Source organism: Rhopilema esculentum, chromosome 21 (assembly GCF_057945365.1).
Source record: "Rhopilema esculentum isolate cy_ngs chromosome 21, ASM5794536v1, whole genome shotgun sequence".
In the NCBI taxonomy this organism is placed as follows: domain Eukaryota; kingdom Metazoa; phylum Cnidaria; class Scyphozoa; order Rhizostomeae; family Rhizostomatidae; genus Rhopilema; species Rhopilema esculentum.
The window spans coordinates 4,587,043-4,601,503 of record NC_142835.1 but is presented as its reverse complement, the minus strand read 5'-3'; the positions used below and the strand labels follow the sequence as shown (position 1 = coordinate 4,601,503).

At 38.0% G+C, this 14,461-nt stretch overlaps 1 protein-coding gene across 10 annotated transcripts in view; it reads right to left on the bottom strand.

Annotated features, from left to right (window-relative positions):
• The window catches only part of LOC135684971 (uromodulin), a 41,342-nt gene that overhangs the window by 12,924 nt on the left and 13,957 nt on the right, over positions 1-14,461 (bottom strand). For 4 of the 10 annotated variants that reach the window (XR_016145205.1, XM_065200700.2, XM_065200703.2 and 1 more), the window contains exons 2-6: positions 9,576-9,662; positions 7,318-7,438; positions 3,570-3,885; positions 2,677-2,889; positions 23-572 (exon numbers count right to left, since the gene is read on the bottom strand). Coding sequence is in view for 9 of the 10 variants with exons in the window: in XM_065200700.2 (XP_065056772.2) it covers positions 23-572; positions 2,677-2,889; positions 3,570-3,885; positions 7,318-7,338 (1,100 nt within the window). In the remaining variant the exon portion in view is untranslated. The other 6 variants (XM_065200706.2, XM_065200708.2, XM_065200704.2 and 3 more) reach the window with 4 other exon arrangements.

The following is a 14,461-nucleotide window of genomic DNA, read 5'->3' as shown; positions in this document are numbered from 1 at the left end:
CAGATTTAAAGTACACACTCACCCTTTATCTATAATAACAAATCTTGCAAGTCGCAAACTGCGTTGAATCGAAGTTGCATAACAATGTGTCGGCATCAATTTCACGTTCAATCCACGATATTTAACAGTTCTCAGCATAACCGTGTAGTTTTTTGTTGTGTCCACTTCCACAAAAATTCCGCCATCTAAACTCTTTGTATATTTCCCGGGTTCGACCGAAATATCAATAGGAGGCCGCACCTGTGTAAACCTCACTCGATTTTGGGTCCTTTCTCTCAAGGAATATTCGCAATGAAAAGGAATTTTAACTTTCTTCCCTCTGCTTATAAGAGAATTCCTTGGCGGTAAGGTTCGTAATGTGTTTGAATATATTACAGATGATGTTGTATACTTCGCTTTGGTTCCGCAACTATTTAGAAATGTTGATACAGTAACATGCGTCCTATTAACGACCGCTTTGCATGATGGATCATTAAGTACAAGCCTCCTTGGCCTTCGCCTCCCAAAAATTTTGCGAACTACTTCCAACTTCATTTCCAGTGGCTGGCAAAAGATTTGAGCTATTTTAGATCCTAAAAGACAAAAAGATAGGATGAAGCAACTGGTTTTGAAAAGTTATGGTTCTTTACAAGAATGACTTCACTGATTTCGTATATCCTTCAACCTACGTTTGCAGCTAAACTGTATAAACTGTGCTGCCTCGCATCATAATTGCTGGGTGGCTAACAGACCAAGATTGGCTGAGGGGTTACGGTGTGGCAGAAAAATTGATTGACCACATCTCTGATAAAAATCAACAATCTCTTGCAATATATAACAACCGTTGGAAATATTTTTCATAAATGCATGCCTGTATAGCTTAAGAAACTCCCAACTGAAATCAATAGGGCCACATTACAAAATATATGGATTTAATACCGTGTCATATAGATGAAGTCAAATCCCCAACCGTGAAACTCGATCCCCAACCAATCAAAATACCCCCCATTATTTACAAATATCCATGAAGAAAATTTTGAAATTTTAACGTTCAGTTGTACTTTATCGTTTGTGCAATGCATGCTAATTCAAATTAGTTGGTTTTAATTAGCTTTGAATATTGAACCAACATTAAGTAAATAAGTAATAACACGCAAAAAATATCGTCAATAATGCCAAAAATACCAAAGAGCGGCGAAATATCGTTATTGTAAAATAGAAGCAACGCATTTTGAGAAATATTGAATGTATTTAGATTAAGTGACGCAAATCACTTTTAATCGCAGACACCTAAGGTGGATTTATTGATGGCTGATCCATTATTTATAATGTTTTATTATACTGAAAGCACATGGAAAGCACGTATGAATTAATAAGTTCAGGTACATATGATAAAAGCTGAAGAGCGATCAACTAAAACCGGCCCTTGTCTTGCAAATTCACCTAACAAGTACGTTTAGATACAAAGCAGGGGTAAGACAGGGATGTATGTTAAGCCCGTGAATATTTACGTTATCTAATAAACTGGATAAACTGCTTCCAAGGGTTAGAAAACTTGGACAGTATCTGAATGATAGCTATGAAGGTAATGTCTTTTTGCGCAGGGCAGGTGATATAGCAGTGTTTGCTGCAGAGGAAAATTTAAGTGCTTGAAGCATTCTGAAGTAAATAGGAAAAGATGTTAGGTTCAGACAATACCAAGGTTTAGAAAACTAGAGTAAAAAGCCAACAAGGTGAAAACGAACACCTTCTGTGCACAATTTGTTCAGGTTTATGTGAATAGAATCAAAAGCTGCTAGATGGAAAGACGATCGGGCTCTACCAATAATCCGAAACCTGTCGCCATCAATTTTTTTGGCACAATCTGGGTTTTCCAGTAAATGCTGTCCGATAGCAGAATCGCATGGTTTAGTTGCCGTCTTTGATCTGAAAAACTGAGGAGGCTGTTATCTTAAGGGGAGAGTTTTCTAATGCTGGAAGGGATATGCTGTTTTATTTTATCCCCCTATCTTTGGGTTGTGCGCCATATGTACCAGGTGATTTTGGCTACGTAGGACGCCTGACCAAAAGATTAGGGGATAGAAAAAACAGGATGTTCCTGGCCACACTAGAATCATATTTATAAAATTGGATTTTGATGAAATTAGATATTAGTTATGTTTTGTTATACTCAGTGCTTTTAAACTAATCTTAAACCTAGCAATTTTCGCAATTTGATAGGAGATCTATCATTTCGAGCATTCTTAACCTCGTACAAATTGAAAATTTTCATGAAAGTTTGAAATAGCGGATTTCAACAGTATTTTAATTACCGTATATGGCATTTCCAAATGTTTGTGCAAGCGATTGTCTTTCTTTTTTTTCTTAAAGCAAAGGACCCAGGTTGCAATCGCAACTTTTCCAACAGGTCCAGACTGTGCCGAAATCACCGCTTTGGTATAAATACATGAACTCTGAACTGGTAGGGGGGGGGGGGCATTTTGATCAGACGTGCTATCTTGTAGTAGACCTATTAAGCTTAAGATATCCAAAGTAGCCATAACACAACCTGTATCTCTTCAGTACATATAGGTAATTGGATGAATTAGCTTCGTAAATATAGCAATACAAAATTAGCTCCACTCTTTTTATTTATCCAACGTCATTCCGTGTATAGAAGATGATGTAAGAAGGATTCAATGGCAAAAGGAGGCTTACCGGGGCACGGTGAAATTGAAACTCCTATTCTCCTTCCAATTCTGCACTCTTCTTTCCTGAGCTCGCATTCGTTCTTATAATATTTGCCATCAGTTTCGCCACAGACAGCCTGCTCAAGCATTCCCATGCAACTGATGTTGCAGTCACAATGAGTGTAGTTGTCTTGGACAAAACAGCGCTGACCAAACGGGCACTTCTCAAACAAACACGAGTCTAAAACATGAATAAAAAGTAAAAAAAAGACATAAAGCAATATCAGCGGTGAAATATTAAAATATCAAAATATTTGTCCTTACACGGAATATGAATATTGGCAATGGCTGTCTGCCGTCTGGAAACAATCTAAGATTGCTTCATAGCATTGTAAGATAGCAGCAAACACAGACTTTGGTCAAATGTGTTTATTCTGCATAGGTTACTTTTGTTAGAGTCATATGCATAGTTCGAAGAAGAATATTCACAGTTATAAAAATATGTTTATCTTGTAAGGCAGAGTTGAAAGAAGAACCAATTGAATTGAAAAAAACGTCAATGATCTAGAGCTCGAAAAGGGGTCTGGGGCAAGTCTTACGGTACATAGTTCAGAAAGAGATAAAGAGCTTAGATAGAAAGCCTCTATTCTAGATTGAATATCCTGCAACTAAAGGCAGCCAAGAAATGTCTTAGGTCAGTAATGGTAATTTATTTTTGTAGTCACCGGGATATTCTTCAAAGAGTAGCAATGAAAGCAAAACTATACCATGCTGTCAAAACTATAGTAGCTTTTGGGTCTAGGGCAATATATGACTTTCAAATTTGATCACATGCAAGCAAGATGGATTTGCAAAAGACCTCAAATCGAAAGAAATAAGAGAATGGGAGATCGAATGAAACAGTGTATTAATGACATTTACATGGTTCACAACGTCCTGTGAGGTGGCTGGGCTTCTCTTGAAATCTGTTCAGATATCTTCCGGTATACCTCACAATGCACTCCAAATTCCTTCCACATTCTCCATTCACATAGTTCTTTCCACCACAAATTTGACCTTCATGCTTAGCACAGACGCGGCAACAATAGCAATGATCCCAGACCAGTCCATGGGTGCAATTTGCTGGGACTCTGCATGTTTTTCTGCTACACTTGCAATTCTCGGAAGCTGCAACCAGATTTAGTGGACCAGTTATCAGGAAGAAGAAAAATAATTTCCGCATACTGCAGCAACTCGCCTACGATTAAAACAAATGAGTTGATAATTTTGACAAAAATATGTGAAATGAAACGATTAAAACAACATTTTGCATAAAACATTTACACAAACAGTTTAATTTGAAAATATCGACAAGTGGAGTGGTGATCTTGGCTGAAATGCCCATTTTCCTATTTTGAGTTGGAGCGGACAAACAAGTGAAGGGGATGAAAGATAGACGAATTATCAAGGCGCAGTCAAGAGAAAACTTCCCTAACAGCAACCCCCATATACATTTGATACGTTGCTCTAGAGGACACCACGTTTCCTTATCTTGAGGGCACCAAAGACTTTTTTAAAAGGCTCACCCAGCCACCCCCCTTCCATCTGTTTTACCTTCGAAAAGGTTATGGAACATACAGAAATCAGAGTTTCCGAATCAACATGGTTAGCAATTAATAACATTAAATACAAAGAGATTTTCACTAAATCAAGGTATCAATAAAAACAAAATATTACTTAGTTGCTTCTTCTTTCAGTCTCAAAGTTACTTATTATGACCAAAGCCACTGTTGCTTAATTTCTTAAAAACTTAATAACAACTGGAAAAACCCTCGCATCCCGAGTATCAGTCGTACCTTTCTGGCCTACGTGACTGAAAAAGAAACTTATTGACCGAAACACATGAACCGTCTTAGAACGGCTCAGGGCTTATGGTATTTATCAGCTGAATTTGTTTGCTTCGTTTTCGGTCCATGATTCTGTACTCAATAGGAGCAATCGACCTTTTCATCTCCTTAAACTAGATACAATTATTTTAAGTAATATGATTGATTTAGACTTAAAATGTCAAAGTATCATGAACACATAGGAAATATTACTTGCTTTCATTCTGCCGAAGGCAAAAGGAGGTAGAAATATGAATGAAATTCAATTTGTCTCTAAAATTGGGTTATAATGGAGGAGTTCTTTGTTAGGTCAAGAAGTCTATTTTTCTTTACAATGTAAGATGAAACCGCAAACATCAAAGGCAATCTCAACCGGCAGTATCCCAACTTGACCAATCCGTTTTGATGCGGATAAATGAATTTTTATCAGAGTTAATTCCACGAGGGATATTGTAGAATTTGATTTACTAGAGGTTTTACTTTTATCCGAATTGTCTTTTCCCCTTTTGGTGTCATTTAGCATGCTTTCAATCTGGTAGTTGGTCCTTGTGTCCCCCTATTTCGATGCATTTGAGATATAGGTCAGCAGGAGTTCTGTATTTTGGGTCTCTACATGGAGTTGTTGGTCCCTTTGCTCTGATGAGGGTATTTAAGCGTTTGGGTTGGGCTTATCGTGATTGTTGGTAGACTTTTCAACGCTCTTCTCTTTTCCCGTACCCTCCCTCCCTTTTTGGTATCTAGCAAAGTGTGTTTTCTTTTTTCAAGTCTTTTTTAAAAAATTTTATTCTCTTAGGAATTGGAGCTTACCTACATCACAGTATTCTTTAAAAGGTCCTGTTGTTTTTTAGTTTAGGATGGGTCCGGCTTTTTATCCTGTCAAATTTTGTCTTTCCCTTTCTTACCTTCTAAGGAATCTAAGGTAGGACTGGTGCATCGGCTCTCTGGTGGGGGAAAGTGATCTTTTCTTGTCCATTCCCTGCCCAGAACGTAAAACAGCTTGCACTTGAGTTAATCAAGCTATATCTAAGGTTTAGGGTTTTATTCCGGTTAGGTGGAGCAACTTGTGCCGCTGCACCAACGGCCCAACGCTGCTCCCTGTGATGAGGGAATGTAGCCTCAATGCCTGATTTCACGAGGGATGTGTCAATGTTTTTTCTGAGGAAGCTATTTTTATTAAAGTGAATACATTCCTCTGTTGAAGTTATTCTCCCGAGTAGAAATTAACCGTTCTTTAGTACTTCGTATCGTACAATCAAAGTTTGTTTTCATGCTCCAATTGCCAAAGTCAACCAAAAATATCATCACGCAAACCAACCATTTAAAGCACAAAGAAAATAAATCCAGCTTAATGATGACAACGATAAAACGCTAAAAAAATTACAATGCTCCGGTGATCGACTGTTTAGGATTGAAAATCGGCTTGGTCTGTGACGCAAGCAACTGCTTAGTGAACTGTAAAGGCTGATTCAAAATCAATGTTTACTACAACGGAGCCATAACCAAGTTCAAATTTCATCAAAGAATCTTTTAAAATGAGTAAATATTTCCTTGGAGGACATTGTGCCCTGATCGTTAACAACCTTATTCTATCAAATGTACCCAGAGAGGCTGTTTTTACATTTAAACAAATCTAATTAAGTTTACGTCACATTAAAATTCTGAACTTTATCGGTTTTTCACTTCCAGAAAGACAAAAATGGGCAAAAGCTCTTCACAAAACCAACCTTTGAAGTTATCTGTATATACTGCCTCGCTATTCATGTAATAAGATAAATTCTTATACAAGGTAAATTTTTTCAGGTATTATTATAAATAAGGGCTCGGTTAAAAATGAAATAAAAATAATGTAATGTTAAAAGCTCAAAATGTTATATCATATTTCAATATTTAAAGCTAAAAATCCGGCAGCTAAATATATAGGTATAATTCTTCAGATGACAGATTTTTTCGCACGGATTTGAGGATCCAATAAATCTTGCGAGTGTCGGATTTGGATGATTATGTGGAGCGGATTTTGGATATTCAGCGGAAAAATAAAGGACTGTTTGCATGAAATTCCTACAAAAATTTACTATAAGAGAAAAATCTGACTAGATCTTAACAAAACAACGAAAAGCGGAAAGGGCACTTCCTGATAATAACACTGGTAATAACAGTTTGATTAACAGAATTAAAAATATCGATTTTTAGTACTGCGCTATACACTCTTTTTTTAATAAGAACAATTTTATAAAAACACGAGCCTCAAAACTGGTCAAAAGTTAAGAACAAATTAAGAACAAGCTGAGGCTGAGCTTCTGCCAAATACAATTTTGAACAACGTTTTTTCCCAAAATCGAGGATTTTTAGCGATGTGTGGGTGCTATTTCGGCGAATATTCAAATTTGTCAGCAAATTAAGGCTGTCTCACTCACTTTGTTGGCAAATGAGGCTTGAACACCTCCTAAGAGCGAAAAAGCTAGCAAAAGCACTGCTTACACCCTCTTAATTTAAGAACAAATTAAGAACAATCCAGCCTCAGATTTTCGAAAAAATTAAGAACAGTCAGCCTGAACTTAAATTTACTGGTTCTTATAAAAAAAGAGTGTATATATTCCACGTTTTTACCAAGGTAATATTGAAATTCGTTTAGGCTGCCAGTTGAAAATCAGAAATTCAGACACCAAATGTAGCATAAACATTCGAGAACAAATGTGCTTTACTCTGGTGAAGTTCATCGTTAATCCTACTATGATCAACCCTTAGAGGGCTGACGCCTATCTGCCCAGAAGCTGATAAACAAGAAATCGTACTACGCAACTCACCCGGATAGAAAGATGGCCCATAAAACTGCTGCAGCCTTTCCAAATGTTGGAAGCAAAAAAATGTACGTTGCGAGTGAATTCTTCAGCTCTATAACCAATTACAAAAGCCACGAGTTTTAACCTACAGGAAAGTCATAACTTTCTATAAAACGTTGAACAAATGCTTCCTTTACCCAGAACACAACATACACCGCAACAAAGCATAGTGTTTGGTGTTTTCAAACACTCACCAATAACATGCACAAACGGAGAGCTACACTAACAAAGGCCTATACGTTTTATTTTCCAATTGATACACGAAAACAAACTTGACATAGAAAGTTTTTGACAGCACTGCTGGACTTTCTCACATTTGTAACTCACGAAATCCTCAAATTGACGCCGTTCATTTCCTATCACGTTCATGTTTCACAGAAGTTATGTGTCAATTATTAACTAATTGCAATATTTACATTTTTCGTATGCATAGCCAGAGGGGATATGGGGCCACGCCCTTTTTGCAAAATTTTCCCCCAACATTTCTCTCATGTTAGCTACGGCAAATAGCAAAATACTTTACAATTGTTATTGACACAAGCATACAGTATACTACTCCCCCCATGAGTTTTACATCGTTTTTGGACAAATCTCAAGGACCATATTTTAGAAAAATGTCTCCCCTGTTCCCTCCTTGGGTACGCCACTGTGCATGGCACCACAAAAGAATTGGCCAAAGGCAGAAGAAAAACTCCATTCATTAAGATTTCGCCGCTTTTTGCAAGCAAGCAAATGTACTCGAGGCTAGCCAAGTTTTTCATCTGTGAGGACATAAGGCTAACTGAAGACGTATTTCCGTGAAAAGGTTGTCTTTCCTAGCAGAATGTATTAACAAAAGCTGTTTGCTACTGTACAATTAAGGGTATGCACGGCCACATCGTTCGGTATGGTATTTCTTTCCTTCCCCGAAACGAGGTTTTTTTTGCTTTGAAAACAAATTTTCCGTGAAAAACTAAATTTTTTCACGACCTTCAGCCTATCCTGATGTAGTTTGCCTGCAGACTCTTAGATTCAAGAGTCTGCAGGCAGGCTAGTTCTGATGACCAACATTAAAATTTATCTCTTTTCGGAATCTGATTCTCGTTGGATACGTGCTGGAAGAGTCCTTTGGTAGTTTCACTCTCTGCAATTTGCGGTAACAGTATCCCAAAGATTTAAAGAAACAAACGTTCTGTCTCCAGTGGCGGCGCCAGCTACTGCAGGGTGGGAGGGTAATGGGCGTTGCCAGTGAGACCACGTACCTTTCGCCTCGTTTCAGTGCTTTGTAGCAAGTTAATTTTCATAAGGACCTAAGACCCACCCCTACCTAGCGCTTTTTAGTCCGTTTTTAGAAGAAATATTTTGCACACGCATACTGCGAAAAGATGTAAGAACGCCCAGGCTCGATTTGCCAAAAAATAATTTGAACGCAAGAACATGCTAAGACTTCGATCAAAAAATTGGAAGAAAAAACGATATGTTTTTAAAAAAATCCCCCCCCCCCCCGTGTTAACAAAACAGAGCAGATTTTAGCCGCAAATCAACTGTGCTTGCAAAAATGTCATTCAAAAATGTTATTTAGTGGTATTAGAGGCAATTGATTGTATCAAGATAAAATTATAGTAGGTAGTTGTAGAAAAATTAATGTTGGATTAAGAGCCATAAAGTATCCAAAAAATAAGAACTTCGAGCCTCGGCAAAAATTACCAAACCATGACCATGTGTATTTTCAAACCATTATGCAAAAGGGTCGAAACAACGTCAGAATATCAACATGTGCTGTTGACATTGCCTTCTCTAATTGTAAAAGAAATACATATGAATTTCTGATTGCGTTGCCTTTCAGTATACTTTCGTTTTGATTTGATAACGACGGTTCTCAAAACGCGGATAAATTTCCATGTACAAGGCAATTTTGAATTTGCCAACGTTAGATCGAAATAGAAATAACAGTTAGGAAGTGTTTAGGATGGAAGCTGTGAATCGTTATTGAACGCCCTCGTCTTAAAATCTGCCCCCCCCCCCTTACCTATTGCCCCTGGGTCGTTTCAGCATCCCTGCGAGAATACAACGTTATTGCAACGTTAGATGGTAATATAGACGATAGTGGATGTAGAGCCTCATTCAAAACAAATCATCGACGAGTGCGACCAGCCTAATGTTAATCGAATCCTGGCAGATACGAGAGCTGAAACTTTACCGAATTACAACATTACAACGGTTAAAGATTGAAAGCAACATACCTTGCTAAACTTCTTGTTTCTTTTCACTTGAGCTTTCTCAGACCATTTCTTTCCCTTCACTTCAGCTCAGGCGAACAGCAAGACTGCCTGTGGTTAATTGAAAGAAAGTGTGTTCATTAAATTTAGGGTGAATGAAGATAGATAGTGATCTACTTGAATGAAACCACGCTAAACACACAGTAATGATAATAGTGATGACCATCAATAGAAATTAGTATCGAGCATCAAGTGATTGCACCACTCGATTCGATTGTAAAATGCAAGAAATCGACGAACCAGCGATAGGGAAAACTAGTGAACAAGGGTGCATTGAAAGTGGATTTTCGCATCTCCTGTAAGCCGACAATTCAAAACTGCATTAACGGTTTGGTTTCAGGACAACTGGGGCTCGGTAAAACCTTTTTAAAGAATGATAATCCCTGCTTTGAATCGGTGAGTATTTTACCTTTAAATTACCATCAAACAAATCATGATTAGTACAGGAAGCATTCTTAAATCTTAAGTCGATGCAATTACATGCAAATAGCAGAGGCCGCACCAATGTGAATAAAACAAAAAACTAAGCCGCAATGTCTATTTACAGAGCAACGCAAACAGCCCTCGACCCGATTTCACATTCTTATGATTACAAATCAAAGGTAATAGAGAATACTGTCAGTAAGTACCCTGGGTACTAGTGCCTCAGAGTCAGTGCCGTCGGTAAGAAATCCATATTTGGAGGGGGGGGCTGCCAATTGTTTAACTCCCATTCAGCCGCCGACGGCACTGCAAGCTTTCTATGTCACGGTTTTTTATACAATTTCAACTGGTCGAACTGCTTTCGCTAAAAAAACATAACATCACCTAGCTCTTAGGGCCATTGCCCCCTGCTTGAATTCGATAAAAGATTCATATTTTTAGGGGACAATGAATGTTACCGAAAATCTACACTATAAATAATGAAGAGTCCTTAACTGCGCTCACTAACTCGCAACCATAGCTGTGACATCATGCGTTACGGTATCGTAGCGCACGCTTGCTCCTACTTTGCGCGCAATGGTGTGGAAGATGAGAGTAATATGATCATTGTTTGTGATTCAGCATCAAATCATGTTTGTTGCAACACTGCAAAAGAGTCTTTATATTTTATGTACAAGGGAAGTGTATACATCATTTTCCGTATCTGTAAGTACTGGAAGTTTCATAGCTGCCCAGTGCTAGTCCTAGTTTTCTTATGTAAAAATAATTGGTTTTCTAACACTCCTCAAAAAGCAGGCCTAGCACTTAGGCTCTACTCAAAGCAAAAAGCCTAAAATGCGTTAACTATGGGTTCAAAATACTAAAAGTTTTCTCTTCACTCTTACAATCATATAATCGCAAAGCATTATTCAACTTTCCCAGTACAGAAATGATTTGTAATTGCTCTGTTATTAAGAGTCATATTTTGAAAGTAAATGTTTGCTTACGGACCCGGGGGCAATTCCAGGGCTGGAAAATGTCCGGCGCTCCGACTTTTGGCACAAATTCATTGCAGGATATTGTTCCTGTTTGCCTGGAAATTTTTAGCGTGAAATGTCCATTGCTTGATTTTAATATGAACCTTAAATTTATGCTGCTCTCTTTCTACGGAACGCTGTTTTCTTGTGATATACATACATACTGTATAATTTTTTTTCTGCACTACTAACAAAAAAACGAAGATTAGCTTTCAAAATACAATAATTTGGTATTATCAGCGTCTATTATACCAAGTTTTTCCGGCAATTCGGGCATGATTTTCAGCTGCTAATTTAAGTCAAGCAAGCTAAAACAAAATTCATTTCTCTTTTAACATTAGCCATTCTAGACAATAAAAACATTTAAGGACAGCAAATCGTGTTACGTCAATTGTGCCCAATGTGAACATGTGAACACACTTGAAGGTGAACATGCCCCAAAAACTGCGTGAATGTGTCCATTATTAGCATTCACATAAATTTTTCATCGCTAGCTTAATAAAATGTAAGCGTTTTGGGCTTACACCTTTGCCTCTAGCACCAACCCTGATTTAAAACATCAATTTTAAAAACCATTGAAAAATAAAATAGTATTCTTATATGTTGTATGAACTGCTAGCTTTGGTGATAAAATTGAGCAACAAACAAGAAACCCTGAGCAAGATGTGGGATACATCAATACTTCAAAAGTATCTAGTTTGCTAGTACTGATATGAAATTAAATCAAATTTATTATAGGTTTTTTAGATCTATTAACCTTGACCTTGAGAACAAACTATGAGCATTGTGCTTTATTCACGTTCACATTGATCATCTAATACAGTATAAACAAAATGATTCCTGTTCGAATTGCTATGATAAAAAATTCAGGACCAACAATCAGTTCTTTTCAAGTATAACAGTTTATTTTTAGGACAAATGTTTAAACAAATCAAGCAACTTAAATATCACTTTCAGTGGCTGGAAACTTTGTCGAAGCTTCGCAGGAAATCTTAGATCCTTTGTTTTGCTGCCAGGAAGAAAAATCCTTTTTTAAACCCTGGGCAATTCCACCTTCTCAGTGGGCCTAGAATTGAATATAACAAACACACCCTTAAACATGTAGAGTTAAAATGAAATGAGAAGTAGAACGAGTTTTGTTGGGATTTTGCCACAAAGACAGCCTTTGTCTCAAGTTGGCCAATTTATCAAGACAGGTATCTCCATTTCCCCCACAAAACCTTAGACACCAACCACAGAGGGCCTCCAAAATTACAATAAAATGAACTTAATCCTAACTGCAGACCAGGAAAGTGGGGAAGTGAAAATCTTGGCAGAAGATTACGGCATGAAAGACTGGCGAGGACAACAAAATGATATGAGTGTTATACAATGAAAGGAGAAATGCAATGGGGTATTTGATGTGTACATAGAAGTTAGGGCTAGAAAGGGCATTTCTAAACCCTATTAGCAGGGCTATGCAGAAATCCAGGCGTTTTGCAAGAAAATTCGGCGTGGCAACTACGACTGACACTTTTTAAGCCTTTGCTATACAATGTCACAGATTCTCTCAGCTAGACAGGGCTTATAAATTAACTGATAGGTTTATCTACCACTTTAGTTATACAGCTGCTTTAATCAAACTTAAACCATGCCATGACCAAACTTCGAAATATTAAACTATGATTACCTTTGGTTTTTAAATACGAATGATACTTGGAGATTAACTTTTAATGCCAAGAAGCTACATCAAGAATACCACATGCATTTGGCTGGATCAAATTTTAGCCTCTTTTGATCTGCGGTACTACAATTTCGTTTTGCCTGTTGAGAAGTCCTAGTCAACAAACGGATTACAGTCAGGGGCGCAGTAACTGGGGGCAAGGCGGCTATAACTCCCCCCTAAAGAACGTAATTGCCAAAAATTTGCTACTTGGTTGGAACGTTTTAAAAAGTGGTATTTCAGTCTCACTGCGCCCCTGGCCAATCTGTTTTATCTCCCAAAACTTCAAAAGTCTACCACACAGGCGCCATTGGCGTGTTTCATGGCAAATCAATATTTTAGGACAGGCAATTCACTTATTTACTATTTAGATTTGCCTATAACACCTTATCGGCCTTAATTCCGCCGGCTCTTATTGGCGTTAATTTTGGCATGTGGCGTTAGTGAGGGCCGGCGTTTTTGGGGCCGACGTTAAAGGGGCCATTTTTTCGAACAAATTTAAGAAAAACCGGCGTTAATTTTTAACAAGCCTCAAATCGTAAATGCGACAAAAATTGAGGTATAAACGTGCTCAGGGACGTTTTTTGTTAAAGGGGCTTGGACAACCAGTAGCCTTTGCGGGCGTAAGCTGGGAAGGCGGCCATTTTCGAGGTCCATGAAAATGATGGAAAGCTGTTAGCACAAGCTGCGCGCAAAACGAAACCAAATAGAAGCTGTCAAAAACGATCTGAAGCGCTAAATTGATTCCAGAAATTTCTCATCGAATTAACCTCGCCTTTTCTGTCTTGCATGAAAGAACACAGTTAGAAAAACAAAACAAATGCGAGCGCGAAAAGCCTGCTGGTTGCACAGGCCCCTTTAATACTGGACTTAAAAGCAGGAAAATAACACTGAATCTGGAGCATTCGTTGCACCCTAGTTTCTCCCGTAACCCCCGTCCACTCCCGGAACAAACGAAGATATGCATACTCTAGATAACAAAAGCTGTTTCCTTGACGCAAGTTATAAAAAATGGCTAGTAAAAAAACCTTTAAAACCTAGACCAAGAGCCGATAATATTTCCTTTCCAGTTCTTAAAAAGCATCGACTTTACCTCTGAAATATTTAAAAAAAACTATTTCAAGTAAAACGTATCAAAATGGATAATATCTCATTCATTTTCATAAAAGGAGATAAGGCTAGTCAGGAGAAATATAGACCGATCAGTGTTTTCCCCTCAGCATTAAAAAATTTGAAAGAGTCGTGTTCAACAAAATCAATAACTATATAAATGCGAAGCTGTCCACTTTGCTTTCTGGGTTCCGAAAAGGTTAAACCATCCAGCAAACATTACTACATCTCACTGAAGACTTGAAAAACATCCTTGAAAAAGACGAATTGCTGGAGCTGTTCTTATGGGCTTATCGAAAGCTAATAAAAATGGATTCTCGGCGCAGTTCTGCAGGTCTGTGGCCTGATCATGCGCGTCCTTGACGTGCCCTTACGAAATCCATTCTTGGTAATTTTCTTGCCCGCGCTGACCATCACCCGGGGAGATAGGATCGGTGCAGGTACAGTTGGCAATATTCCCCGCGAGCTTTCGCGGTATGTCTATTACTTTTTGCTAGAAGGTGGCTCTGTCACAGGTTCGGTTGTCAGTATACAGTATAGAGTGTCACCTATACCAAAAAGGGGGCTAGAAATACCAATTCAAATGACATTTAGTCACA